Here is a 27,035-nt window from a genome sequence, read left to right as displayed (position 1 = left end):
TTCAGCATTATATTTGCTTGCAACTTAAAAATTCGACCTGACTATGTATTATTCATACATATATTTTTATAAAAAATAAATTTTGTGCACAATCAATCATAGATTAGAATAAGACTATAAAATTTGTTTCATGAGTAAATATTTATGCGGGATCGAAAAAGAGGTTAATCTTTCGATTACAACCAGACAAATTAGGCGAAAATTTTTCTTCACAGCTACAACAAATTATACTCTCGTCGAGTAAGACTATAAATTATAGCGTTGTGAAAGTGGGTGTAAAGAATGTACGATTTGCAACAACGGTACGGTCATAACTTTGCTGAAACGATGTTGTTATTTAATTCAAAGAAAATTTGCCAATTATTACCGCGTATTAATGTTAATTTGAAAATTACTACCGCAAATTAAAAATCTTGTGAATTACTACCGTGAAAATTTTTAAAATTTTCATTTTACTACCAGACTCCACTTTAGACCGCTTATGACGTCATTTTTTTTCCCTTAACCCATGTTTAACCCTTAGTTAAGCATTTGCTGACCCAAAAATAAAAAGTACACTTGACCCATGGTTAAAGCCCTCTTTCCTTTCTTTCTTTCTCATCGATCTTCATCCTTCACCATTGTGAATATCCTTCCAAGATTCCTGCTCCAAAATTGACACTAATTCCTCTCATATATCCTCCAATTGGTCCAAATTTATGTATAATTCGCCTCTAATAAATTCATTTTCGAAATCTAAGGTTTTTGAATTGTAGGCTTTTGCAATTTAGGATGTATGGATTATGATTTTTGTTGATTAACATAAGGCTTTTGTATTTTTCTTTGAATTAAGCTGTCCATTAAGCATAATATTTGATTTGCTTTAACAATTTTTAAAAATAATCTTATAGGAAGATGCCTTTATTTAGGGGGACAAGTTTGATAGGTTAAAAATGCAAGTGTGGGTTGAAAACTTTAATTATGAAATATTATTGGATCAAAGAGATCGAATTTAGGAAGAAGATTAGGAGGGTCACCAAAGTGTAGAGTGTTCTTTAATGGAGGTTGAAGGTCAAAGGGTCAAAATGAAGCCATGAGAGAAAAATGTGGGTTGGGTAAATTGGGTAATTTTGGGTTAAGAGGGATTTTATTTATTAATTTATTTATTTTTTAGTCGTTTAATTTCTTAACAAGGGTTAAACGTGGGTTAAGGGAGAAAGGTGACGTCATAATTAACCTAAAGTGGAGTCTGGTTGTAATAGCAAATTTTCAAAATTTTTTGCGGTAGTAATTTACAATTTTTTTAATTCGCGGTAGTAATTGCTAAAGAGACATTAATACGGGTAGTAATTGCCAAATTTTCTATTTCAGTAATGATATAAATATCTTTATATATGTCGTGTGATTTTTTATTTATTTATGAATAATCAATCTTTGTTCAAAAAAGGAAATTTTGATGAACTCATTACCGATCTCGTAACCTGATATTTTTAGATTCTTAGAGGTAAAAGTTTAATTTGCCAACAATACATCTGAAAAATGACTGTAATTCTCAAAATTAAAGTCAGTGTTGTTAAAACTTGACTTCTTAAACCTCGACAAAGTAGAGAGGGCTTGAATAATAAACGTATGCGGCCGCACTATAAATATAAAGCCTTTGTATTAGCAACACAAACTTTTAAATAGACTTGTTTCACATTGATTTATTATGGACCACTAATATTAGAGTCACTATGATATTTTATAGAAAAAAAGGTCTCCATGTTAAATTAAAGATTATTATGTTAAAATAATAAAGTCATTGTGTTATTTAAATGTCATAAGAGATTATTTTTTTGGAAATTTTGACTTTTACCACCAAAAAATTTGGACAAATTGTTTTTTAGCACCTACTCTTTTAAAAGTTGTATTTTACCACCAAATAAAGTTCTAAAAATTGTTTTCACCACCTACCGTTTAGAAAACCGTTAAATCTAACGGAATTTTTTTGAATTCTTTGATTTTCGTGCCTAAAATATGTTTTTCATAGGTTTAGGGGGGCATTTTTGCCCTATGGGTCCAATTTGAGGTCAAAATTGATAAAAATTGATCGAAAATACCTCATTTTGCGTGTTTAAAAATACATCGAATTGCGTGAACACGCAAAACGAGGTATTTCGGATCATTTTTTATCAATTTTGACCTCAAATTGGACCCAAAGGGCCAAAATGCCCCCCTAAACTTATAAAGAACATATTTTGGGCACGAAAATCGAAGAATTTTTTTTAACACCGTTAGATTTAACGGTTTTCTTAACTGTAGGTGGTGAAAACAATTTTTAGAACTTTATTTGGTGGTAAAATACAACTTTTAAAAGAGTAGGTGCTAAAAAACAATTTGTCCAAATTTTTTGGTGGTAAAAGTCAAAATTTCCTTATTTTTTTAATGAAATTTTTGATATGTTGGTCAGTATGAATAATAAAGATCACTATCTTAAAATTAGAGTCACTATGTTCAAAATAGCGAGCATAGTATTTCAGATTCATAATTATATTAAACATCGCATGAGTTTTAATAAAGGTTATTATGTTATACTTAGGGTCACTATATATAAAATATAGTTAATTGCGTGCGTAGGGATATAGGTCCACACAAGTTTTTTCTAAGAGATCAAATAATTCTGTAGTCAATTCGAGCAAAAATAAATTTTTATTTCTACCAACAAAAACAAAATGTTATTATCTTGAAAGTAATTACTTTTGACAAATATATTATAGACATAGTGTAAACAACAAAATTCTCTTAATTGATTAATGATAACTATCTAAGATTATTAATAAGCAAAAGCACTAACAAGTGCTCTAAAAGGGTTAGATAAGAGAACTAAACGTAAAAATTTTAAAGTAAAATAAACATTAAATTCACCGATCGACGCGTAATTTTATCATGCATATTCTGAACTTTATACTATTTTAAATAATCTAATATATATATATAAAGGGGAGTTTTTCCCCAAGTTTTTAGAGAGCCACGTAGGATCTAATTTTCTCAGCGCGCCATGTAGGATTATAAATTTTAATATTAGCCAATTAAATAAGAGATTATTAATTTCTTTTAGAATTAAATAATTCAAATGCCACGTAAACAAAATTGGCGAATGAGATTTTCAAGTTTAAATTAATTAAACATTAAATATTATCTTTTAATATTAGGAATTTTATCTAAATATATAACAAATTTTAGCTCATAAATACAAAAGAAAATAAATAAATAAAAAATTCAAACAAACCGTGTATCGCACGGGCTTAATCTAGTATTGTATATTAATAAGTTATCTAATGCCTCATGACACTTACTTTATAGTCTAATCTTACCATTAATACATCCCAATTATAGGAAGACTAGTCAATCACATTGACTTTCTCAAAATTCTACACTCCCTAATTAAACCGTTTTCTTTTTAACGAAAATCAAGCTCCTGTCTCCATGATTTACATTCTTCTTGGAGATCTAATCTCGTTTTATTTTCCATCCCCAATTATTTTGACTCTTTCTCTCTCTATAAGATTACGTGTACACCTATGCATTTGACGCAACCCCTTACCTCATGACCTAGATTTTAATCAATTTAATATAAAACATTATATATATTATGGTATACATTAATACATAATATATATACCTTATTATATAAAATTATATTTTGATGAATAAATTAATTAATTAATTTAGTCACCCCCATTCCATCTCTTCTTTGGTCTCTAGCTTTGACCTCTTTTAATGCCGAGTCCATCTCCTAATTTTTGCTTATAATCTCTTAAATTATTTTCTAAATTATTCATTTTCTCAACTCTTTAGACTTCTACCATTTCTTTCTATATTTCCACCTTTTTCTTCACCTCTTCTTCTTCCTTTTTCACACTAATTATTACTTTCCATAGCTATAATCTTCTTAATTTTGACTCCACACTAAATCTTTATGATCTAGCAAATATTTGAGAGGATCATATTATATACACAAATTAAAATATGGAATATCATATGAATCATAGCTATATTAGAAGAGATGATAATGATGATAATATTGAGGATGATCATGAACCTCAAAAGCATAGGTTAAAGGAGATGGACTTTTTTCAAGGCTCTACTTTTTCTTCACAAGGGATATTAGAAGAGGGTGGTACTAACAAGGTTGACAACAATGGCGGCGACATCCGAGATGGTTATGGTGATGATGATGATGATCTTAAACTACAACTTGATGTATGCAACTAAAAATCATACTATAGTTTTTTCTTGATATATTATGTTGTTTAAAGTCATTGATCATTCTTAATTGTGACACCCTTAATTTTATGTGTTCATAGACCGGGTTAAAGCTTCAAGTGGCTAGAAATTTCGATTTTATCGAGAAAACTACGGTGGGAGATGAAGTAGAAATGCTAGTTACTCATGATGAGAATCAAAATGCTAAGGATGAGGTGATTCACACTTAGTAAACTCGTGTATTTACGTAAATTTTATATGATTATGATTAGTATGTACGTATATTTTTATGTTGTTCTAACTTCTAATTAGATAGAATTGGTTCCTATTTTTATTGTTATAATCTAATTTATTATAGTAATTTTATTATATGCGAGTGAAGTTGATAATTCTAAGGGAGGAAATTGCACGAAAGAGCGTCGAAAATCAAAGATTGAAGACTTTACTTGATCAAGTTACAAGCAGCCACCAAGCCCTACAAATGCAAATCATGACAAATCAAAATAAATCCATTAAAGTCCACCCAACAGTGGTATATATTTCCCTTTCATTTTCATTTTTCCACATTTACTTATTTTAGAAATGTTATACTTTAAAATTATCAAAATTATATATTATGTTTAAAATTATCTATGAAAAAGAAAAAATTATAAAAATATGGAAATATATGTAATGAATCATCTAATTAATATATATGATTGTTTTTGTATAAAACATTCTATGCTCTACACGTACATTATGTGGATTCGTGCATATGGTTTCAGACATTAGCCATTGATGACGGAGTAATAAATGAAAAGAGGAAACAACAGATGGGTCAATTCTTGGGTCCAAAGCAAGAAAATCTTAACATTGATGGAGATGATAGAAGGAAGTCCAATTCAAATTTGAGTGATACCAATAGAGATTACGAGCAATTAAATAGAAGTCGTGAAAGAGAAAAACAAAATACAAATAATGTGCAAAGAGTTGGGGGTATGGCGCCTACAACCGTAGAGACCGAGGAGGCTCATGAAGTAACCATGAGACGAGCTCGCGTATCAGTTCGAGCACGATCTGAAGCAAATATGGTATGTGATGTTTAAATTTCATGTCACCTTTCAGTTATATAATTGGATTTCATGATATTTATTTGTATTCAAATAATGAATATAGTAATTTACAAAGCTACAAACATATGACAAGAATCTAAGAAATATATAGAAAACAATGCATGAATTTGTTTTGGTATTAGGATTGTTGGTAAATTATTGTTATCACAATGATATCAAATTATGTGAAAATAAAACAACTAAACAAATCACATCACAAATTGCTTCTTTCTGTCTATGAATTACTTGTTACAAATCAATAGCATCTTGGCCTGTTGTTAAAAACTATGAATTTATGTATAACACTACTACATTTAAGGGCTACTGCGACGCTCAAATCAGTTACAATAGGGCCTAAAATACGTTGTAATAGACCTAATGCAACGGCTCCATACCGTGGCTTCTGCTGGCGTGGCAATAGCTCTAATGCCACGGTAAAAAGACCTGACGCAACGGTAAACTTATAGCCGTCGCATTAGCTATCATCTAATGCAACGACATTTACAAATAGCTAACGCAACGGCAATATAGCTAACGCAACGACCATTATTATTATTATTTTATTTTATTAGTATTATTATTTTTTTTTATTTGATTACTATTATTATTATTAGATATATGAATCCATACAATTAGTGATAAAATGAAAGGAAATTTCATTGAGATTAAAAGAAATCAAGAATACATATATACAATGCTCATTCTAAAAAACTTTACAAGTACAAATATCACTAATATCTTTTTTATTATAAGACTAACATAAACTTTTACATAAACTAAAAGTAAATAATTTGACAAAAACTTAAGTAAGAACTGCCACCATAGTTAGTTGAAAGTATGTAATTCTCCTCCTATAGCCCGTGGTAACCGTTATCAATTATAGCCCCTGCATACATTATAGATAAGAAATATAAATAATTAATGCCAGCCACTATCATATTAATAGCTATAAATAAGGTATAATATACAACTGTACACAAATTTAAGGGTCATAAAACGCGATTAAGTAAATGCATCTACTGATAGGATATGCAAATTGACCATAATACCTCTGTCAACCTAAACAAGTATGTTCTTCCAGCTATCAGCCTATCACTACATCATCTTATGATTCCATGACCTGTGATATGAGTTGATGAGTAAACATGTAAGGAGATGAGGATTAGAGAAATAATACATCAGCATTAATCCTTTTGTCATAGCTTAATAGTTTAGGTTCAAAAAGGAACAAACTTATGTCTCATTAATCATAAAAGTTACACATCTTGGATCAACCAACACTGCCATACAAGCAAACTAATTTATTCTTTCACCTTCCAAGGGTGGAGCATCTCTTGTCCATATAGATAACTTTAAGAGGAATGAATAAGATTATTTGAAAGCTTTTGTTCAAATTAAAACTTTTGCACTGGATTTTAGTAAGAGTAAAAATAACAGTTATACTACTTCTAAGTCTTAACTATAAATTTACTACAATATCAACCAACATACACAAATTAAAAAATATGGTACTTGTAGAGTATAAGACATAAAATCTATCATTAAGATTAATTAATCACACATCTAGCACTTACATTCAAGAAAGAAAGCTAAAATCTCTTATTAAAACAACATCTAATGTTGGTCAAAGACACAATGGAGGGGCTATGGAGAGGAATAATTAGTTTTAGGCATAAGAACACATAAAACATCTAAAACATACTTCTCTTAAGCTGAAAATCTTTACAAGGAGATGGTCACCTAATAAATTAAAATATCATGTTCTGACATATGTATACATTAACAACAGATAAAAACAAACAAAGTATAAAAATTATGAGAAGATTGCACACCTAAAACTTCAACATTAGAGTAATCACCAATAAACAAAGATATAGTTGCAGCAAGAAGGAAAAGGAATCATATCATGCCAGATAAGATTCAAGAATAGAATGGACATAATATGAGAAAAAATGCAATACACTATCAAAAAGTATGGTTCAAAGTATAATTTTACCCACTAATTATAATGTTCTCAAACATTTATCAATGACCTATGCTCTGTTTGGGCAACCAACTAATTTGATAATGTCAATTAGAAATTGTACATTCAAGGCTGCAATCTCTCCTTAATAAAATGACAATGTAATTAAGCTGTTTCCCACTCCCCAATTTCAAGCATAAGGAAACCAGCAAGTGTTCCATTACCTTAAGCAGGGCAAAATTTACTAAACTAAGAGAAATAAACATACAAATATTGGGGGGTTTTTTTAAGTAAAATCCAGTAGTAGAAAACGGCAAAAAATAATAAGGAAAATTTCACATTTGCTACCGGGAAAAGCACCCTATTTCACATTTGCTACCCCTTTAATTTTTTTTTTTATATTACTACCATACAAACACCAAAATTTTAGATATCACTACCTTTTGTGTGACGCCGTTACTATTTCCGTTAGAGGAGCCCAACTACCTCACCGCTACCACTCCATCTTCAACCACCCTCATTGCCACCATCCAACCTCCATATCCCTTCAACGCCGGCGCGCAAAGAAGCCCACGGCAGCCGCAAACCCCACCAACATCCCACGGCAGCCGCGAGCTCCCTCCACCAGTTGCGATTGGCCGCAATTGCCACCCTTAAACCGCCGTAGACGACCCCACAACTCTCTCTCCTCTGATTTCCCACCATTTTAGGGTGGTTGTTGCGATTGGATGCAATTTCCGTTGCTGCTGCCGCGAATGGACGCGTTTGGTGACGGTGGCTGGTCGCGTTTGGCCGCTGCTGCCACAATTTGTTGCTGCCTCAATTTGCTTTGCTGCTGCCTCGATTTGCTACTGCCGCAGATTGCTGCTACCGCGGTGGTGTTGTGCGTGGTGGTGAGATAAGGGAGGTGTGATTTGTGGGTGGTGGTGTTCTCGGTATAGGGCTTTCGGTGGTGGTGGCCTGGGTTTGGGGGTTAGGGTGGTGTCGTGGTGAAGGTACGGGGAGTTGTCGTGTTTAGGGGTCACGGTGGTGGTGGTCTAGGGGTTCGCCGGCCTCAGGGGATCGTTTGGGCGCCGGCGAAGGGAGGGGGGAAGGCGGTTGTTTGGTGGTTTCGGGGTGGTTGGGGATTTTATATTTTTAAGTTTTTTTTTAAATAAAAAAATAAATTAAATTATTATTTAATTAAATATTGGGCCCCACTTAACGGAATCTTAACGGATTCCGTTAAGTAGTAGTGATTTTTAAAAAACTCTAATTTAGGTGGTAGTAATATAAAATAAAAAATTGAAGGGGTAGCAAATGTGAAATAGGGTGCTTTTCCTGGTAGCAAATGTGAAATTTTCCAAATAATAATTAAGAGGAAAAAAAAATGTGGTTTAAATGGGTCAAAAGTTTCAACACCTCCTCGCTGACTATAACAATACTTCAATTTGTGAATTCCAAACTCAAAATTTCAATTCACAGTAACATTATTCGACGAATCTATCACTATTGTTCCATTAATCAAAAAAATTTCTGTATTCTAGGTTACGTGTATGTCATATTCAATTTCTCGTCTAAAACCCTAATTGAATAAACAAATTGAAACCTCAAATCTTCCACCCAAAAAATATTAATGTGGGGATAATTTACAATTATTGAATCAATTTTAAAGAGGAAAGATAGAAGAGGAAGAAATTACTTGCTTGGGGACATAGTATGACGATGAAAGAGCATAGACATTTCAAGCGAGATAGAGAGGTGTTGAAGCTAAGGTCTGCTTCTAGCTTGACCTCGTCGGCGTGAATGGTTGTTGTGGCAGATATTGCGACCAACTAACGACGCCTTCCGGAGGAGAGAGATAAGGTGTAGAGCAGTAGAGATGGGGTTTGATTGAGAAAGGGTGAAAATTGCAGAAAAGGATTTTGTGGGCTCTTTGAAATTTGGGGATAAAATAATGAGATGAAAGTTAAATAATTGGGCGCCTAGCTATATTTTTACTTATCTTGCACTGGCCGTGGCATTAGATTACCCTAAAGCGACGGTTCTTAATAGGCCGTGGCATTAGGGTGTACTTCTTGTGTAAGAACCTGCTATTGCAACGACTTTATGGCAACCGTTGTATTAGATTAGTCTATTGCAACGGCATTGCATCTAACCGTTGCATTAGCTCTATTCTAAGCGTCGCATTTGATCAAAAATGTAGTAGTGTAATAACTCGCATGTTTAGATTTCTCTTCTTCCAGTTATTAGGATTAATTCATATAAATAGCATTCTTTATATTGGAATATTATTTATTATTGAATATGCAGATTAGTGATGGATGCCAATGGAGGAAGTATGGTCAAAAAATGGCAAAAGGAAATCCTTGCCCTCGAGCTTATTATCGTTGCACTATGGGAGTTTCTTGCCCAGTTCGCAAACAGGTTAATCCTTCGTTCATTAGATTCTTTGTACCTTTATTATTTCAATAACTAACTTGCCGATTAAATTTGAATAGTTGTTACATGAATCTATTGAAATTTGATTGAACTTGTTTTTCACAAATAAATTATTTGAAAAGTGGAAAGAATAAAATTTGAAGCAAATCGATGCCAAAATTAGTTTAGGCCTCATCATATATGTAACTTACAATTATACTCTATCAAAGCTTAGTAGATGGTCTTGATCATCTAAGGCTAGCAATTTACAAAGTGTTCCTTTTCCATTTATAGAAGTTTCAATAGGTGATAATAGCATTATAGTTTGAACCATTTCTAGAAACAAACTCTGGAAAATACCTTATTCAGTACTTACTGCAAGTATATATGTACAAGTGTATCACTTAGGTGTGGTCTTTAATTAGTTCACAACATGCGGATATAGTTATGGGCTTATATTATTGGTTAAACTCATACGGAGCACTTTATTATAATTGGAGAAAATTGCAAAATAGAAAATTTGGGTGCTATTATTGATCGAAGAAAATTGCAAATTTTAAATCATATCTTAAATTCTCATGGTTTGAGGTTTAAAGACCAAAGAAAGGAGTGGATGATTATGCTGAATTTCTCGTCTTCTAAAATTAAATAATAAATAGATTTATTATTAATATATAAAAAAAATAAATAAAATAAAAACAAACAAGTGGTATATATTTTGAATCAAGTTCCAAATTCAAATCATCAGTCTCATCCTATCCCATTCTTTCTAAATTTATACGGTCTTGTTAACCCCAATCACCCTAGGTCAAAAGATTGAATACGATTAAGTAATAAGGCAAGGTTGCAAAGCTCAAAGAATGATTTATTTAAAAGAGATGGTGCTTCTTCATTATTGTAGTCGATCAATTTTGTACTTGATGTTTGGTAGAAAATTTTCAGCACAAAACCAGTTGTATCTTATAGATACAAAAAGAGATATTTCTCTCATTTAGTGCTTCCACAAATTAGCAATAAGCAAAGAGTTAGCTTTGATATACAATGGATAAAGTATAATTAATTGTACACCAAAATTATAACTGTGTTATCTAGTAATATGCGAATTCTAGCATCCTTATAGGTAGGAGGCAACAAATACAAGTATATATGTGCTTAATGATGTAAAATTCTCAATCCAACAAATGTTACTATATGCATGCAATGCATAACTTGAAGACAAAAAGAACAAAATTCTGGTATATGCTAGAAAAACTACCATCTTCAAGAGATGGATAAAGTGTTACAACTACAGTAATTCTATTGTTTTCAAATACTTGCATGATCTAACTTTTGTATTTTGCTGAACTGAACTTATTTTTACTGAACTGAACTTAATTTTACTGAACTGAAATTATTTCTACTGAACTTAAATTATTTTTACTAAACTGAAATTATTTTTACTGATTTTCTATTATAATTCTTCTTTAAGAAAACTGAATTTTACTGAACTGAACTTATTTTTACTGAACTGAAATTATTTTTACTTAATATTATTTTTTTAAGGTGAAGAGAACTGGGCCTAACATATAAAAATCAAATGTTATTGCTTAAAATTGTTTAACTAGTTCTAATGTATATTATATAATATTTTTTTATTATTTCATAACTACATATATTTATTATCAAACATGTCCACGAGTAAACCTGTGCTCAAATTATTACTAGAATTCTAAAATGAATTAATATATATGTGAAGAAGATAAACCACTACACCAATGTTAGTCTCTCTTTGCATAATGTTTTACATATCTTGCTTAACTTCTAATGTTTTTTGTAGAACGAATATACTTAATTTTACAATCAGACATATGACAAAAGTGAATTAAGTTTGACCATTTCATGTCAAGAAACCGCAGGCAAATAGGATAAAGAAAATTCAATGCATCATTTCTAAGCTATAAAATAACAATAAAATTTTCTGTTCAATTAGTCAAGCACTTTACTTTAATTGTCATGTAAAGTATTAATAATCTATAATTAGGCATGAATTTGGTTATTTTATGTTGACATAGATATAGTTTTCTTTGTATTAGATAATCTTGGGCAGCTGTCTAAGCTTAAGGAATATATTCACGTTCATTCTAGTATATACACAATTTAACGTTATCATATCTTATGTTCTATTTTATTAGGTACAAAGATGTGCAGAAGATAATAGCATACTCATCACAACCTACGAGGGACACCACAACCACAACTTACCACCCGAGGCGGTACCCATGGCTAGCACAACAACCTCGGCCGCCTCAATGTTCATCGCTGGCTCCAAGTCATCAAGTCCAATGGACGGACTATTATGTCCGTCCATCTTCTCACAACCCACGGCTCTCCCGGGCCTCCCAAGCTTGGCCACAATATCCGCCTCGGCTCCATTCCCTACTATCACATTAGACCTCACTCGGCCACAAGGCTCACAACCACAAGGTAACAACAACAGTAACATGCCGTGTGCAAACGCAAATGGGCCGGCCTTAATGGGCCTAATGCAACAATTATTGGGCCATGGGCCCAACTATTTCAATGGATCAAATGAGCCCAATAGAGAAAATAGTAACTTGCCTTTAGTTGACCCATTAAGTATTGCTAAAGCTGCCCTTGCTTCGGACCCTAATCTTGCTTCAGCTTTAGCAACGGCTATATCCTCAATAATTAAGGGCAATTATGACTCAATTAATAATGTTAAAAATAATGGTAATAGTAGTGAAATAGTTATGGGTAAGCAAATTTCTAAGGACAATAACTCTGATTTGTCCAATTTATCAGAGAATTAATCGGTTAATTATCAATAATATAATCATCATTCTCAATTTTTTTATTTCCTTATTTTAATCATTACGGAGTATTAGATTTTCTTCTTTTTTTTTTTTTTCAAAAATTTTGACGTGCCTAGGATCATATGTACTACGTATTTTTTATTCTTTTAGATTCCATATATCTAATAAGTAGTGTAATTTATAATTTTGAAGGATATTATATTGCATTTATTCTTCAATTATTCGATCATTTAGTCATGAAGTTCATCATATAGTTCAATTAATCAAACATATCTAACAATCAAGTCAAACATCAACTTTATTTTGATATCTTTTGCTCACCAATATCCCTTGATTCATGCTTTATGTCTAACATATTACGTTAATTTATAATTTGACCTCAAATTATAGTTTCAACTATGGCATGCCTAGGAAAGCAAGAACGTGGCTAGAATTTGTTATATACATCGGGTGTACAACCAACTTACATACTCTAGGTTAGTTTTTGCTTTTTATATGATTAAATGAAAAATAATCTTCAAAATGAGAATAAAATACTCATGGGTATACGGTGCACCCAAGTGTATATAACAATCTCTCAAAGGTGGCAAAGGAAAATCGAACCTCTAACTTATTGATTGATAGTGTAATTTAAAAAGCGAGGTTGACAACGATTTAATTTAAACGAAGGCAGCATCATATCGAATAACATTATTGGAATGGATAAGGTTCTATTAAATTTATAATTTGGTAATGGAGTGAATATATAGAATACATAAAATAGTACAATTGATCATGATTAACAATAGGACATGATCTGATCGATTACCATGCAACAATTCATGCACGTTTTATACATACAATATTTTTACTAGCTATGAGTTATTTACAGTTTCTAATTGTGAGTTGTGACGTTAGCTTCAAGCCTTCAAGCTGATTAATTAACTTACATCCTCTCCTTGTGATGAGTTGGTTCACTAGCCGTAGCTTGCACCGCCTTTCCCTTTAGTCGATGAAGCTCATTATCTTCTCTCAATCGAGAAATCTCGTTCATATAATAGTGTAGTCTGTCTATTATGAACGCAAGAAACAAGGAGATTCCTATACAAAATTTGAAGATAAAGGTTATGATAGGTCACAAAAAATAATTCACAATTTTACTAGTTGAAACTTTATTAAAAATAAAATCTATACTAGTTAATTAAGTCTGAATTTAATAATTATTTACCAAGAAGAGTTGTTTCGAGGAGATGATGAGCCATAAGAACTTGTTCGGTTGGATTAATGGCACCAGCATCCATGAAGCGCCGATGGGCTTCTAAGAGGCCATATAAGCTTGAGAGGAACAACACAAGCATCGTTATAGACAAAGTTTGTGCAACCACAGGACCGCGGCCAACCTTGAGCAAGCTTAGCCCTTTCACTAGAAGCTTTCTCAAAGGAGTTCGGAACAAAAGGATACAAATTAGAAGAATTTCCGTTAACACTAATGGAAACATTATGTATAGAAACATCTTCAACCGAAAATTATAGGTTTCTAAGCTTAGTTGGAGATTCAGAGACAATGTTTAGTACAAATTTTGTGATTTAATTTGTTTTTGTCAATTTTGGACTAGACAAGAAACATATGATTTTTTACTTAATGGTTATAGATAATTGATTAAGGTTAGTTTGCCAAAAATAGACTTTTGTTATTTTGTATTCATAAAAACTTCTATTTTAATTAAGGTATGACTGTGTGAGAAAGAAAGAAGCTAACTCAAGTATGGTATATACTACTACATAGTCTACATTTTACAACTTTGCCTTTTTTCGTCTTCAACCTTTGATTCTCGAATCTTAAACAAACCATCAAGTAAACAAAACTTTGATGAAGCACTATAGAATGAAGTACATTGCAAGTTATTTCCCCTCACAACATATTTAGCTTTCCTAGCTACGACTAAATTTCTTACATAACGCCCTTTACAACTCTTATCCATTTTTAATAATTTGATCTCACTTATATCTATTATCAACCTTTTCAAATCACAAGTTTGTAATGTGTATTGCGCGACCCATCCCTTGTTGAAGGGTTAAGTGGATGAAGATCAGAACATGACAGTAAATCAACCTAAACGATACAATATACAAGATGAATCCATCTGCAGGTTGGCCGTAGCAAAAAAAGGATGTCATACTCATAGTATATCCAACAATAAAATTAACAAGACTAGGACATACAACGAACTCATCATCATTCCAATTACATCCGAACTTGCAACTTGATACATATATATATAAGGGAAGATTATTTCAACAAATGCATCAAGGTATATTAATAAAACCCTTAAACATCGAGCCTAATTTCTATATTGTTAAGACTAGGACAACGCCACTTAACCCAAGAGGGTGGCGGAAAGAAGAGTCTAGTACTCAACTCCTGGCGCTTCTCACAAGACATTTCGTCATCACCCTCATCATTTTCGTTCACGATGAACAATTTGAAATAATCTTTATATGTCGGATAAACCAAATTATATTCGCCCGTGATGAACAAATCAAAATAATATCCATACCTCACATCAAAATTAATACGACGAAGACACTCCGATCCCTCGGACATACAATGTGGATCCCAACTCGCTAGCTCAATATTGTTGCGTTGGGTTAACCGAACTGCTCCGCTTGTATTAAACGAGTAAATTGAATTGGGTTTCCATAGTGTTAAGCTTCTTGGTGAAGGTGGAAGAGCAAATGACACATTACTTCCAATGAAAAATGTCATATTTCCTATGTTTTCAACCCTTTCCCACTTACTCTTCATCTCATCTTTTTCTTCCCTCAACATCAAAACTAACTTATGTCTATTAATTATATCCTCCCTTAACTGGACATCGATAACCAAATACAAGCAACTATTAGTTTTAGATGATACCAAGTTTGCATCCATGCACATATAACTACCTTCACTTAGATGCAAAATGCCCGGAACATCGATTACTTGCTTCATTGTTGAGAGATTACCTGCACAAGTATTCAGGTTGTCAAGATTTGATTATATTAGTTTCAAAAATTTCGTATATATTACTCACCAATAAACCGGAATAGGCACAATTTTTTAATATGAATGTCAAATAGCTTAGAATTTGGTTCTATTCAACTTATTATCTTAGATACTTGTAACTTTTGTTTTTCAGATTCAAATCAGACCAAAATATATAAGCTAGACTACATTATAACATTTCAATTTAAATTAATTATTGGTGATGGTAATAATTTTTTTTTTTTTGGTATGAAAGTTATATACTTAAGAAGTACATGATGAAATGAGTCTAACAAGAGCTAATTTGATAATAATGGTTTTGCTTATAAATTGTGTAAATTTGCGGTTGTTTAGTCAAATTTATACAATGAACATGCCATACTAGACCTAACACCAGGTCTTATTAAAATCAAATCAGATTAACTTACTTATGGTGAAAAGAACAAACTCAATTTTAATTGGAAAAAGTCATAAGAGAACAGCATCTAAGAATTTGAATCAATTTCATCTACATCATTTTCCCTTGCAATTCTAACTAAACGAGATAAACAAATTTATAAATAAAGGAAATCGAGGTGCGCCGCGCCCATACCTGGATTGATCGCCCAAACTTGACACTGAGATGTAGTTGTCAACCGAAAGGCATAAAATTTGCCATTGTGAAACTCAACATCTTTAAACACCTCATAAACATCTTGTTGTAGCCCTCCAATTGTAACCCATTGGTGATCCCCCAACCTCCACAACATTAACCAACCCCTTAATCTTGGCCCATCAAGTAACACTAACACGGCCCGTGCCCCTTGGACAACTTTCTTTGATATTGGTTGTGCATTGTAATCCAAATCATAAACCAAAGACATGGGTCTAGCAAGCTCAACAACACGAAGATCCAACAGATTGATCTCTCCAATTATGGGTGGGTCAGTGTCCAAGTACCTCTTAAAATTGAAGTTGTTACTAAGTGGGCTAAGAAGTCGCCATTTGTTTAAACCAAGCTCACCCATTCTAGCTATCCACCCGCCGCAACAAGGACTCCCGGGCAAAGGGTAAAAAAGGTAATATCTAGTCTTGAGAAGATAAAGAGGTTTATTGTAGTCAATACCATATCCGAGGGGTGGGACTAAGGCTTCGTTGTTGTTGTATTCCAGGGGCGGGACCTCTATGTGAATTTCCCGTAAGGGGAAATCGGCTAGTGGTAGAGCGGACCTCCAAGAGGGGCAGACACCGCGAATGCGTGGGATATCCGTTTTAAAATCAAGATGGTAAGCGATGAGATGGAGGACGTCTTTTGGAAGATCAGCCCATTTTTTGGTGTTCGAGTGGTGGTTTTGGGTGGTGATGGTGGTGTTGCAAGATTTTTTCTTAGGTGGTAGTTGTGTTTTTTCCATAAGTAAGGTAAAGAAAAATGAAGATGTATTTTTGTGGGTTAGTTCAAGTAATAAAATGAGTTGAATGAAATGTATAAGTATATGAGGATTGAAGGGGATGGTTTTTTAAGAATATAGCTAGGTGATGAGGTTAACTACTTTTGATGGGGTTATTCGTTTCCATAAAGGTGATAGGCTAATTGTAGTAATATAGTAGAGTCATATGGGGTAGACTGACTAATTTTGACTTGTTTATACAAATATGCAAAAGCAGGGCCAATGGGCATCAAGTGTTTCAGAGGTATGCTCTTTGGGGTGAACGGGTGACTTACTTTCAATTATTTGTTTCTCTCTCAAGAAAATTCACATACAGTTTCAAAAAAACAAAAAAAGAAAATTGACATACGAAGCATTTTAAGCATTTTTTATTATTTCTTTTTTTTTTTTTTTTTGGCGAAGGAAGGTTTTTTTTTTACCAGTATTTTTTATTTCTTTCAATTATTATTACTACTAGATGAAGCCCGTGCGATGCACAGTTTGTTTAAATTTTTAAAAATATATTTTTTTTTTGTATTTATGTGCTAAAATTTGTTACATATTTAGATAAAATTCTTAGTATCAAAAGATAATAGTTTATATTTATTTAATATAAACTTAAAAATATCATTCGTCAATTTTGTCTGAGTGGCATTTGAATTAATTAATTTTAAAAGAAATTAATAATTTCTTATTTAATTGGCTACAACTAAAATTTATAATCTTACATGGCGCGCTAAGAAAATTAAATCCTACGTGGCTTTCTAAAATCTCGGGAAAAAACTCCCCTTTATATATATATATTAGATTTTTTATTACTTTCACCTTACAATTTTATAGTTCCATTTTAACTTTTTATAGTAAAATTTTTTAAAGTTTGTCCAAAATGTCACTTAAATAGCAATGACTGATATCAATTTTCCACGTAGCAGTTTTACAAGAAAAAATTTTCCGCCTAAATTAAATTTAAAATTTGGCTTCATTATATTCTTCTTTGGTTTTAATCATTTTAAGACAGGAAAAATTGTACCCAGACCATCTTTTGTCATTGGAAAATGAAAATTGGAATAAATTTGATCTGACTATATAATATTGATTGCGCATAAAAAAAGAAATTAGACTTTTATATTTTCAATCAATTCTTTATATGCTTTGTTGATAAATTTTCAAATTTAATTTCTTCTTCTCTCAATTAATTTATATTACTACCTCCGGTCCAATTTACTCGCAACAAAGGAATATTTTATGTCTCACAAATAATACCCCTTTGTTGCGAGTAAATTGGACCGGAGGTAGTATTTAATTTGTTTCAAAAAAATATATTATTTAATTTATTTATCTAAACTATTTGATTTAATGCATCTTTCCCTTATGCTTCATCAAACAAAATACTTTGTATGTATATATATTTTTTTCTATTTATCTTTATATATATCAATTTTTAATGCTTAGGATAATGCAAAGTAACCCTTGTTTGTTTCTTTTCTGATAATATAAGAAACAAAGCGGGGCAAATGGACATCCAGTGTTTTGGGGGTATGCACTATATGCAGTATGCTTCTTTGGGTGAACGGGTGACTTTCCCTTTAAATAATTTCCTCTTTTCTAAATAATTTACTATTTTTCATTACATGTATTCCCTGAATTTCAAAAACTTGTCCTTTGACCATAGTTTTTTAATGACTAATATGTTAAAAACAAAGTTTATCATGAAATACTATTCCGTATTATTAATACTCGGTATGAAGCTTTATATTTTGCAATACTACCACTGTTTTGTAGTAATCTATATACTTTCTTTTTACGTATATTTCATAGACTTTCTTTATTTAAATAACTGAAGTATTTCTCTCTTGCACGTATATCAATGTAAAAATTTAACTGATAACATTTTCAAATATCAAAAGATAAAAATTATAACAATTGCATATTAATAAACTATTCATAGATATTTTATTTATAAATCACAAATATTAGTCAAAGTGATAAATTTAATAAATAGTGCAAAAAGTCAAAACGTTTCACTATTTATAATTCGGAGGATATAATTATTGCAACAATCCTTATTACCTAAGGACCACTATTATTTTATTAATTTTCTTCCTAACTAACTCCATTTTCACATACTACTAATACGGAGTATTTTATACCTCTCTCTTACGAATTTCACTAACGACGTGCTCGGTAAAAATAGTACGCTGTGTGAGTAGCTGTTATTTGTCATAGTAGTGATTAGTTGTACACCTGGTTGTTAGCCGTCAATGCATAAAATTATAGTATGAGTGTTCAGAAAATTAGATAACATGAATACATGCTTGCAATTGACAATTACAATGAGATGAATAATACAATACCTACAATAATACTAGTGATTGAAACCAGAGTCTCGTACGATCTAAATAACCTTTAATATAATACGGAAGTCTAAAACTGAAACTACAACTAAATCTAGTCCTGAAGCCTAGCCTATAAGTTAAGGTTAACGCTAATGATCATGCTAAAAGATGAAGTAATCTACTAATCTTCTTGTTTGTTGTTGATGATTGTTTGATTGTTTCTACTTTAAACTTGATGTAACCTTGACCATAGTTGGGGAAGAACACCTGTCTTTTTGGGTGATTGGGCCACTTATTTGGGCTTTCTTATACTTCGGCTAATGATTTTAGGGCTATGTAAATTTCACTGAAACCCTTAAGGCCCAAAAATTGAAAATGACACTAACGCAAGGGAACTTTCTCAAAAAAATATATGGATGATCTACAAACAGCTTAACTATACGAAGCATTTTATCCCGCATAGATTTAGAATGCGAGTCTCAATTATTTTTTATGATCAAAATCACTAGCTACTAGTGATTAGCTACAACAAAACCGCAATTTTAAGCATTGTTTTTATAAGACAAAACTAGTTAGTAACCCGGGCGATACCCCGGGTTTCTTTCTTCTCTTTTTTTTTTAATTGAGCTCAAAATAAATACACCGGTTACAAAACTTATTTTGGGTGATGAAAATTAATTTAATTGTTTTTTTGTAATAAATGATTTAATTGATTATTATACAAGAACGATTTCCGTAGAAATTGCTTATTTATAAATCAATTCCCTAATTGCATTGGTTTAGAAACTTATTCCCATGATACTGTCCACGTAAGATTGGTACAAGGTTAGTTTTTTTTATTATTATTAATTCTGGCATAGCAAAGAACCGCTAACGCCATTAGCGGTTCTATACAATAAAACCGCTAACGCCATTAGCGGTTCTTAGACAAAAACCATAGACGTCATTAGCGGTTTTTATTTTATAAATAAATAATGCAACCCACTCACACTTACTTATATGGCAACAAATAGTACTACGAAAAGTTCTTCTAACTTACTCCTACCCAAAAAACAAAAGAAAAAAAAAATGCAATTGATGATCACCCAAAACCCAAAGTAGCGAACACCATTATAAGAGAACCGCTAATGGTGTTAGCGGTTCTATACGGTAGAACCGCTATCACCGTTAGCGGTTCTTTGCTGAACCAGAAATTAATAAAAAAAAATAAAATAAAAAAGAACCTAGTACCAATCCTACGTGGACAATACCATGGGAATAAATTTATAAACCGACATAATTAGGGAATTAATTTATAAATTAGCAATTTCTACGGAAATCGTTTTATTATACAATCAATACTATAATACAATTAATTAATTTATCATACAATTTATTGACACATATTTAACATGTACATGTGATTTGATTATGTGGCAATTTGATTGATGACGTGGCTAAATAAGGAAAAAAAAAGTGACACGTGGCGATATGACACTCCTTGCCTGTGAGTTTTAATAATAATATGGATTGATATGTTGTCAAAGGATCGGATGACATAACCATTCTTTTCTCCATTCTTTGATAATACATTTTTTAATGCATATACAATTTTTCCTTGATTTTTTTATTTTACGTAATTGATATATTCTTTAGTACAACTAGTCTGTATTATACTTTTATATTTCATTTCTTCATACCTGGAGCTCATCGCATATATAGGCACACACTCTAAGAAATTAAATATATTATATAATATAAAGTAGATAAATATTTGTAGCTAAAATTAAGAGGCGATACATATATATTAGAGTGACTAGTTTCAATATGAGATCAACTTTCTTCTTATTATATTAAGACATAACAAACTGAAAAACCTCACCTACAACTGCAATACTAAACAGTTTTGACAATACAAAGAACTTAATTAACACTACATATTTAGATAATGCCTACTGATTATCTAATAACTTGACAAAATCATACTTATAATAACAAACTAAAGGATTCCTTAATTTCTTTTATCGTGCGTGTTCATGTGTAGTACGTACTACGTGTCTACGTAGTCCTAGTTTCCTCCAGGGTTAGGACCTACACCAGAGCCTGCTCCAGCCCCAGCTCCAACACCAATACCCGAACTCGATCCAACACCAGGTATACCAGGCAAACCACCCATGCTCCCGCCCATTCCAGCACCCACTCCGGCTCCAATACCGGTGGACCCCCCGATGGGTCCACCAAGGCCACCACCACCCATCCTAGAGCCAGCACCAATACCAGCACCAATACCTGAGCCCATGCCAAAGCCTGGTTGCCCGCCCACAACGCCTCCAGGAACACCACCCATGCCCATGCCACCACCAGGCCCACCTTGGCCCATACCAAAACCCGGTCCACCTTGGCCCATACCAAAACCTGGCCCACCTTGACCTAGACCACCACCTGGAACCATGCCCCCTATGCCACCTTGACCACCCCCTACGACACCCGGTGGCACACCTCCGACACCCGGTGGTACACCTCCGATAACACCGGGAGGAGGAAGACCACCTATACCGGGAATACCACCTATTCCCGGACCACCACCAAACACACCAACATCACCTAAATCCTTAGTGGTGAAACGATCATTTCTTATAGCATAAGTTTCACCAATAACACAAACAAGTACGTATATAAGCCCTAGAAAGATAAGAAGCTTAGAATTCATTTTAATACTTTTAATTTGAACTATCAAACTTACAAGCTTTTATTGTTTGTAAGTAGAAATAAGAAGCAAGCGAAAGTTGACTATATTGAGATTTAAGAAGGGTTTATATAGAAGAATGGTTGAAGAAGACAAATTTTGCATGAAAAAAAGTATGGTTGAGAAGGGTATAAATGTGGTAAGGCCACCACCTAGTTTAAACAGCTATATATGTTTTGCATGTGCATGTAATCTTAAATTTGAACCTCTGTGGCACTGTATGTGTAGTATAAAGAGTAATGATAGAGGGGCCTTTTTTTTTTTTTTTGGTTGCATGGTAAGGAGAAGGGCCTTATCGGTTGGAATTTCTCACAAGTCATTCCAATTCAGGTTAACGGGATAGACACTTTAAAAGTGGGGGAAAAGGGTAAGAAAATCCCCACCTTAAAGTGTCTCTACTGGGCTTGATCCCATTACAACCTCATACAAATTTTCCCACCTTAAAGGGTAGAGTATAGTATATATCATACGAAGTATATATGTATAAGTGTACAACACCAAGTAATGATTTGAGGCACTAAGACACTACTCGGATCCAAAAACTAGTATCAAACATACAACGTATGTATTATTCGTAGATACGTTGTATTTTTCCAATAAAATAAGGCGGTGTATATGTATTACTCGTAGATTAGTATATACAGTGATATTAAATGTAGTTTGAGGCAGTGAGGCATTACTCGAATCCAAAAACTAGTATGAAAAATACAACGAACATATGTATTACTCGTAGATACGTTATATTTTCCAAAAAAATAAGGCGGTGTATATGTATTACTCGTAGATAAGTATATACTGTAGTATTAAATGTAGTTTGAAGGTAGAAACAAATGCATAACAAACTCCATTGAAATTTGAAAAAGAGAAGTCGAAGCTGAATTTCAGTCTTATCATCATTATTTGCCTTGATTTAATGAAGAATTTATGGTTTCAGTGACCGGTGGCTTCCTGCATGCCATGCATGTCTTGTTGTTGTTAAATTATTCGTTTATCTCAAATTTGCATGCATAATATGCATTGGTTTCAGTGTTTCACCGGCTATAATTTAGTACAGTAGTTCCTTAATTTGCACGTCAATGAAATTATTTTTTTTATTTCTTTTAATATTTTTATGATAATATTTATCTATATATCACATAAAATAAATATACAACGTGGCATAATGTAATTTGTTGGCTTTTAAGTACTTATTCATCCAATAGCAACTTAATTACTACGTACTCTAATCTCTATTCGATCTTTAGTTGTTTTGCATCTTTTTCTAGAATAATATGGGTAGAGACTACAGAAAGGTTGTAATTAATTAAATTTATTTTATCACTTGTATGCTTCAATTGATTATTGATTATAGACCTAACGAAGAAATATATCAAAAATGTTTTAAAACATTTTTATTAGTTTGTCAGAAGGAATTTTATCACCTTCATGTCATAAATTAGTTTTTAGGCCTAGGAGATGCCCTGAGGTATTTTTCCATAATAGAAATCCTTATTAATATTTAAATTTGATAAAATAGCAAGTAATATGTTTTTTTTTTGGTGTTCCACCCGGTTCACCCTTTGGGCTAATTCGGATTCGGGGATCAGTTCTGGGTGGTTAGGTTCCAGTCCTCTCCCAATTGTTATTGCGGGGGATCGAACAAGGGTTCTCCCTACCAAGTGTCATCTCAATCACCACCACACTGATAGAGTGATAGATAATAGATTAATATTATCTTGTAAATATTCTGTAAAATATATCTTGTGTAATTTAGGTTATCTCATGATTAAGTTGTAAATCCTATATATATTCAATTAATAAGAAAGCCTAAGGGCCTGTTCACATTTACTGAACTGAACTGATTGGAGCTGAACTGAACTGAGCTGAAATGAATATTTTATGAGAGAAGGAAATTAGGAGCTGAACTGAACAAAACTGATTGGAGCTGAACAGAACTGATTGGAGCTGAACTGAACTAAACTGAAATTAAGTAAATATGAACAGGCCCTAAATTACAAGCTCAATACTCAATTGGCATAGCAAGTAATATGTTAATAACTTAATGACTTACATATTATCGGAGTACCATATTACTTGCCATTTAAGGTGAATATTGTGCGTTCAAGTTGCATACGGCTTTTCATAGATAGATTATAAAATCATCTCTAGCAAGGCCAATGGATGACCAAAAACTTTTGGTCATGAAATTATTTATTATTATTCTCTATTATACTTTATCAATGACCAAAATTCATGACCACCCATATTTTAATACCCCAATGGTTGCTCAAGAAAGTTTGGTCATGAACTTTCTCTCTCCTACTTTTATCATACCCCACTATACATTCTCTCTCTTCAATCTCACCCTAATAAATACCACGTGGCACTCTCTCATGCTTTGCCCAACAATTTAGTTTTGGTCATGGGGAAGCCTTGGTCATCACCTAAAAACCCCATTTTTTGTTTATTTTCAATTTTATAATGCTAATATATTATTCTCTCTCCTCATGACCAAAGTATTGGTCACCTGCTGGCCATACTCTAACATAAGCGATATCTACAAAATAATCGATGTGCTAAAGTTGTGTCCAATAATACTACCTAGCTCAAATCTTTGACTTTTGGACATAAGATCGAACCTAACCGAACTCATTCTAAAAGAAGTCCAATTTCCTAACACCCCCCCCCCCTCCTCCTGGTATGGGTCTACTCCATGTGTATTATCGTATACACGAAAAGTATAAATTAAATCAAGAATGCAATTGCAACTTATCATACTAAGATAAAACTGTAAACATACTAGCTATGTTCATAATTATATAAAGTGCTCACAATCTAAGAGTTTTCAATTATTACATACTCTTATATATTCTCCTTTCGTTTTAAACACTTAGAGCCTGTTCACATTTACTGAACTGAGCTGAACTGATTGGAGCTGAACTGAACTGAACTGATTGGAACTGAACTGAACTGAACTGAACTGAAATGAATATTTTATGAGAGAGGGATATTAAGAGCTGAACTGAACTGAAATGAATATTTTATGAGAGAGGGATATTAAGAGCTGAACTGAACTGAACTGATTGGAGCTGAACTGAACTGATTGGAGTTGAACGGAACTGAACAGAACTGAAATTAAGTAAATGTGAACAGGCCCTTACTCTACTTTTTATTTTCGGCCATATTTAAATATTTTCTCTATTTCCTTATTTGAAAAGTTTTTACAACGTTTAATTCATTTCTATCAACTAGTTAATCCAATAGAATTATATTTTATGACCTTTAGATTCTCTCTCCTCCAATTTACTTTTCACTAACCCCACTACTTTTATATTTTATTATTTTTCCTAATTTCTCCTAAAACTCCATGTATGGAGAAATAGACCAAATATTTAAAAACGGAGGGAATACGTGAAAGTTAAAATGGTGCGATTATAGTGTAATGGAAAAGTAAGGTTTATCACGTATCGGGTTAGGCTCAAGATTGGGCCAATAATTCATGTTCACAACTTTTTACAACGGCCTGGTCTTGGGACGGGTTAATTTTTCCAACTAAATGGGCCTACCAGGCTCGAATTCAAAGCCCAAAATTGCGAAACCAGCCATTTTATGACCCAAGTTAAGTTTGATCAGCTCTAAGACAAAGTATGTAGTATACCCAATACTAGATGCATGCATTAAATTCTTTTCTCACTCAACTTTTTTTCTTGTGCAATATTGCATAAAACCATTTGATGTAAGATCATTTTTTAGCCATGCCTCTTTGGAATCTTTGTATTAAGAATCTAGTGCAAATAAAATCACGTACTTTTTCGATCAATTAAATGTACTCCCTCCATTCTCTGATTATTGTTTTCTTATGCTTTGACACGTATATTGAGATTAGATTTTAGAGTGGTATATGTTTGTTATAGAGTAGTGGATTATGGAAAATTAAAGCCAAATTTTTTTTTATTAATATGGAGTATCTATTAGTAAATATTTTAAAATTCAACAATTTGAATTGGAAATATACAATTAGACAAACCAAAACCTAGTAATTTGCAAAATTCCAAGTACCATTTAATTTTATTCTAATTGCAAATGTGTCAACAATGCCAACAATAATCTGAGATTTGTAAAAAAAAAGTTAATTTGGTGCAAAGTGGAAACGGAGGAATTATGCATCTTATAGTTTCCAACTTTCTCATTAGACTTATCACTTCATTATACCCAAAGGACCAAATGTGCTTCTCATGTTATCACGTCACTATTCACAATAATGCAACTCCATTCCTAAACATATCATAAATATGATTAAAATAAATAACTACTTTAATATCACCTATAAAGTAGATACTAATTTGAGGATAGACATGTGTAGAATTGCAAATAAATAAAGTTCAGTAATGGTATACTACATTAAATATCATTCTGCCAATTAGATTTGGATATTTGGCATGTCGATCTACAAGTATGTGTATGTGGGTCAATATATAACACGTTTGGGTCATAATTAGGCCGGGTTGCCTTTTAAACTGTCATTATTGATTGAGTTAGGTCATCAATAGTGAGCGAGCTAAAAAATGAGCAATGGAAAATTAAAAGTGAGAGACAAAAGTGAGTACAATTGAATACAAAATTATATTCTACATACAACCTTTTCTCATTAGGTCTATATTATTTTTGCCTTATATAAACTATGTCCAATTAAAAGCTTGTTCATTATAGTTATATCCAATAAAAACCCCTTTAGTTTGAAATTAAACCATGCCCTACGAATTACCCTGTACATGTCCATCAACGAGGTCTTCCACATATCAAATGGGTCGTCCAACAATGAGCTAAATTATACAGCTGCCATATAAAAAGCATGCATGGTATTATATTCAGATTCATTACATAATAAATTAATTCTAACAATAAATGGAATCTGATGAATGTCGTGTTTCATGTGCTTAGCTATGTTAAATACGGTTGAATAATGATTCTACAAATCATGGTGATGTTGCGATCAATGAGGTCGTACACAGTTTCACCTTCACCAATTAAGTACTTCATGTTCAATATGAAATATAGGTGAAATTGAATGATTGATGATATACTGGCTGCACA

The 27,035-nt window shown here is 32.4% G+C and overlaps 3 protein-coding genes across 3 annotated transcripts; 1 reads left to right on the top strand and 2 right to left on the bottom strand.

Annotated features, from left to right (window-relative positions):
* The first annotated feature begins 3,987 nt into the window (after positions 1-3,987).
* LOC145606150 (WRKY transcription factor 42-like) lies at positions 3,988-12,532 on the top strand. The gene is made up of 6 exons (XM_081662204.1): positions 3,988-4,221; positions 4,326-4,439; positions 4,607-4,756; positions 4,989-5,294; positions 9,571-9,684; positions 11,850-12,532. The coding sequence occupies exons 1-6, from the start codon at positions 3,988-3,990 to the stop codon at positions 12,486-12,488; spliced, it is 1,557 nt and encodes a 518-aa protein (XP_081518330.1). The 3' UTR covers positions 12,489-12,532.
* A 656-nt stretch (positions 12,533-13,188) lies between these two features.
* LOC145606134 (uncharacterized) lies at positions 13,189-14,134 on the bottom strand. Its single transcript, XM_081662186.1, has 2 exons — positions 13,699-14,134; positions 13,189-13,571 (listed from the first exon to the last, which is right to left on the bottom strand). Exons 1-2 carry the CDS (start codon positions 13,982-13,984, stop codon positions 13,417-13,419), a joined length of 441 nt encoding a protein of 146 aa, XP_081518312.1. The 5' UTR covers positions 13,985-14,134; the 3' UTR covers positions 13,189-13,416.
* Positions 14,135-14,799: 665 nt separating this feature from the next.
* On the bottom strand, positions 14,800-16,886 carry LOC145604382 (putative F-box protein At3g25750). Its single transcript, XM_081660294.1, has 2 exons — positions 16,088-16,886; positions 14,800-15,476 (listed from the first exon to the last, which is right to left on the bottom strand). Exons 1-2 carry the CDS (start codon positions 16,884-16,886, stop codon positions 14,800-14,802), a joined length of 1,476 nt encoding a protein of 491 aa, XP_081516420.1.
* Positions 16,887-27,035: the final 10,149 nt, after the last annotated feature.

The sequence above is a fragment of the Chenopodium album genome, chromosome 22, assembly GCF_948465745.1.
Source record: "Chenopodium album chromosome 22, dcCheAlbu1.1, whole genome shotgun sequence".
NCBI lineage: Eukaryota > Viridiplantae > Streptophyta > Magnoliopsida > Caryophyllales > Amaranthaceae > Chenopodium > Chenopodium album.
This window is presented reverse-complemented; position numbering and strand designations above follow the sequence as displayed.

Excerpts from the sequence above, each read along its gene's own strand:
- LOC145606150 (XM_081662204.1), top strand. The coding sequence starts at position 3,988 with ATGGAATATCATATGAATCATAGCTATATTAGAAGAGATGATAATGAT. Across the intron at positions 4,757-4,988 it reads TTAAAGTCCACCCAACAGTG|ACATTAGCCATTGATGACGG; the intron begins GTATATATTTCC and ends ATATGGTTTCAG. Across the intron at positions 5,295-9,570 it reads CACGATCTGAAGCAAATATG|ATTAGTGATGGATGCCAATG; the intron begins GTATGTGATGTT and ends TTGAATATGCAG.
- LOC145606134 (XM_081662186.1), bottom strand. The coding sequence starts at position 13,984 with ATGTTTCTATACATAATGTTTCCATTAGTGTTAACGGAAATTCTTCTA. Across the intron at positions 13,572-13,698 it reads CCTCGAAACAACTCTTCTTG|GAATCTCCTTGTTTCTTGCG; the intron begins GTAAATAATTAT and ends AATTTTGTATAG.
- LOC145604382 (XM_081660294.1), bottom strand. The coding sequence starts at position 16,886 with ATGGAAAAAACACAACTACCACCTAAGAAAAAATCTTGCAACACCACC. Across the intron at positions 15,477-16,087 it reads AGTTTGGGCGATCAATCCAG|GTAATCTCTCAACAATGAAG; the intron begins GTATGGGCGCGG and ends ATACTTGTGCAG.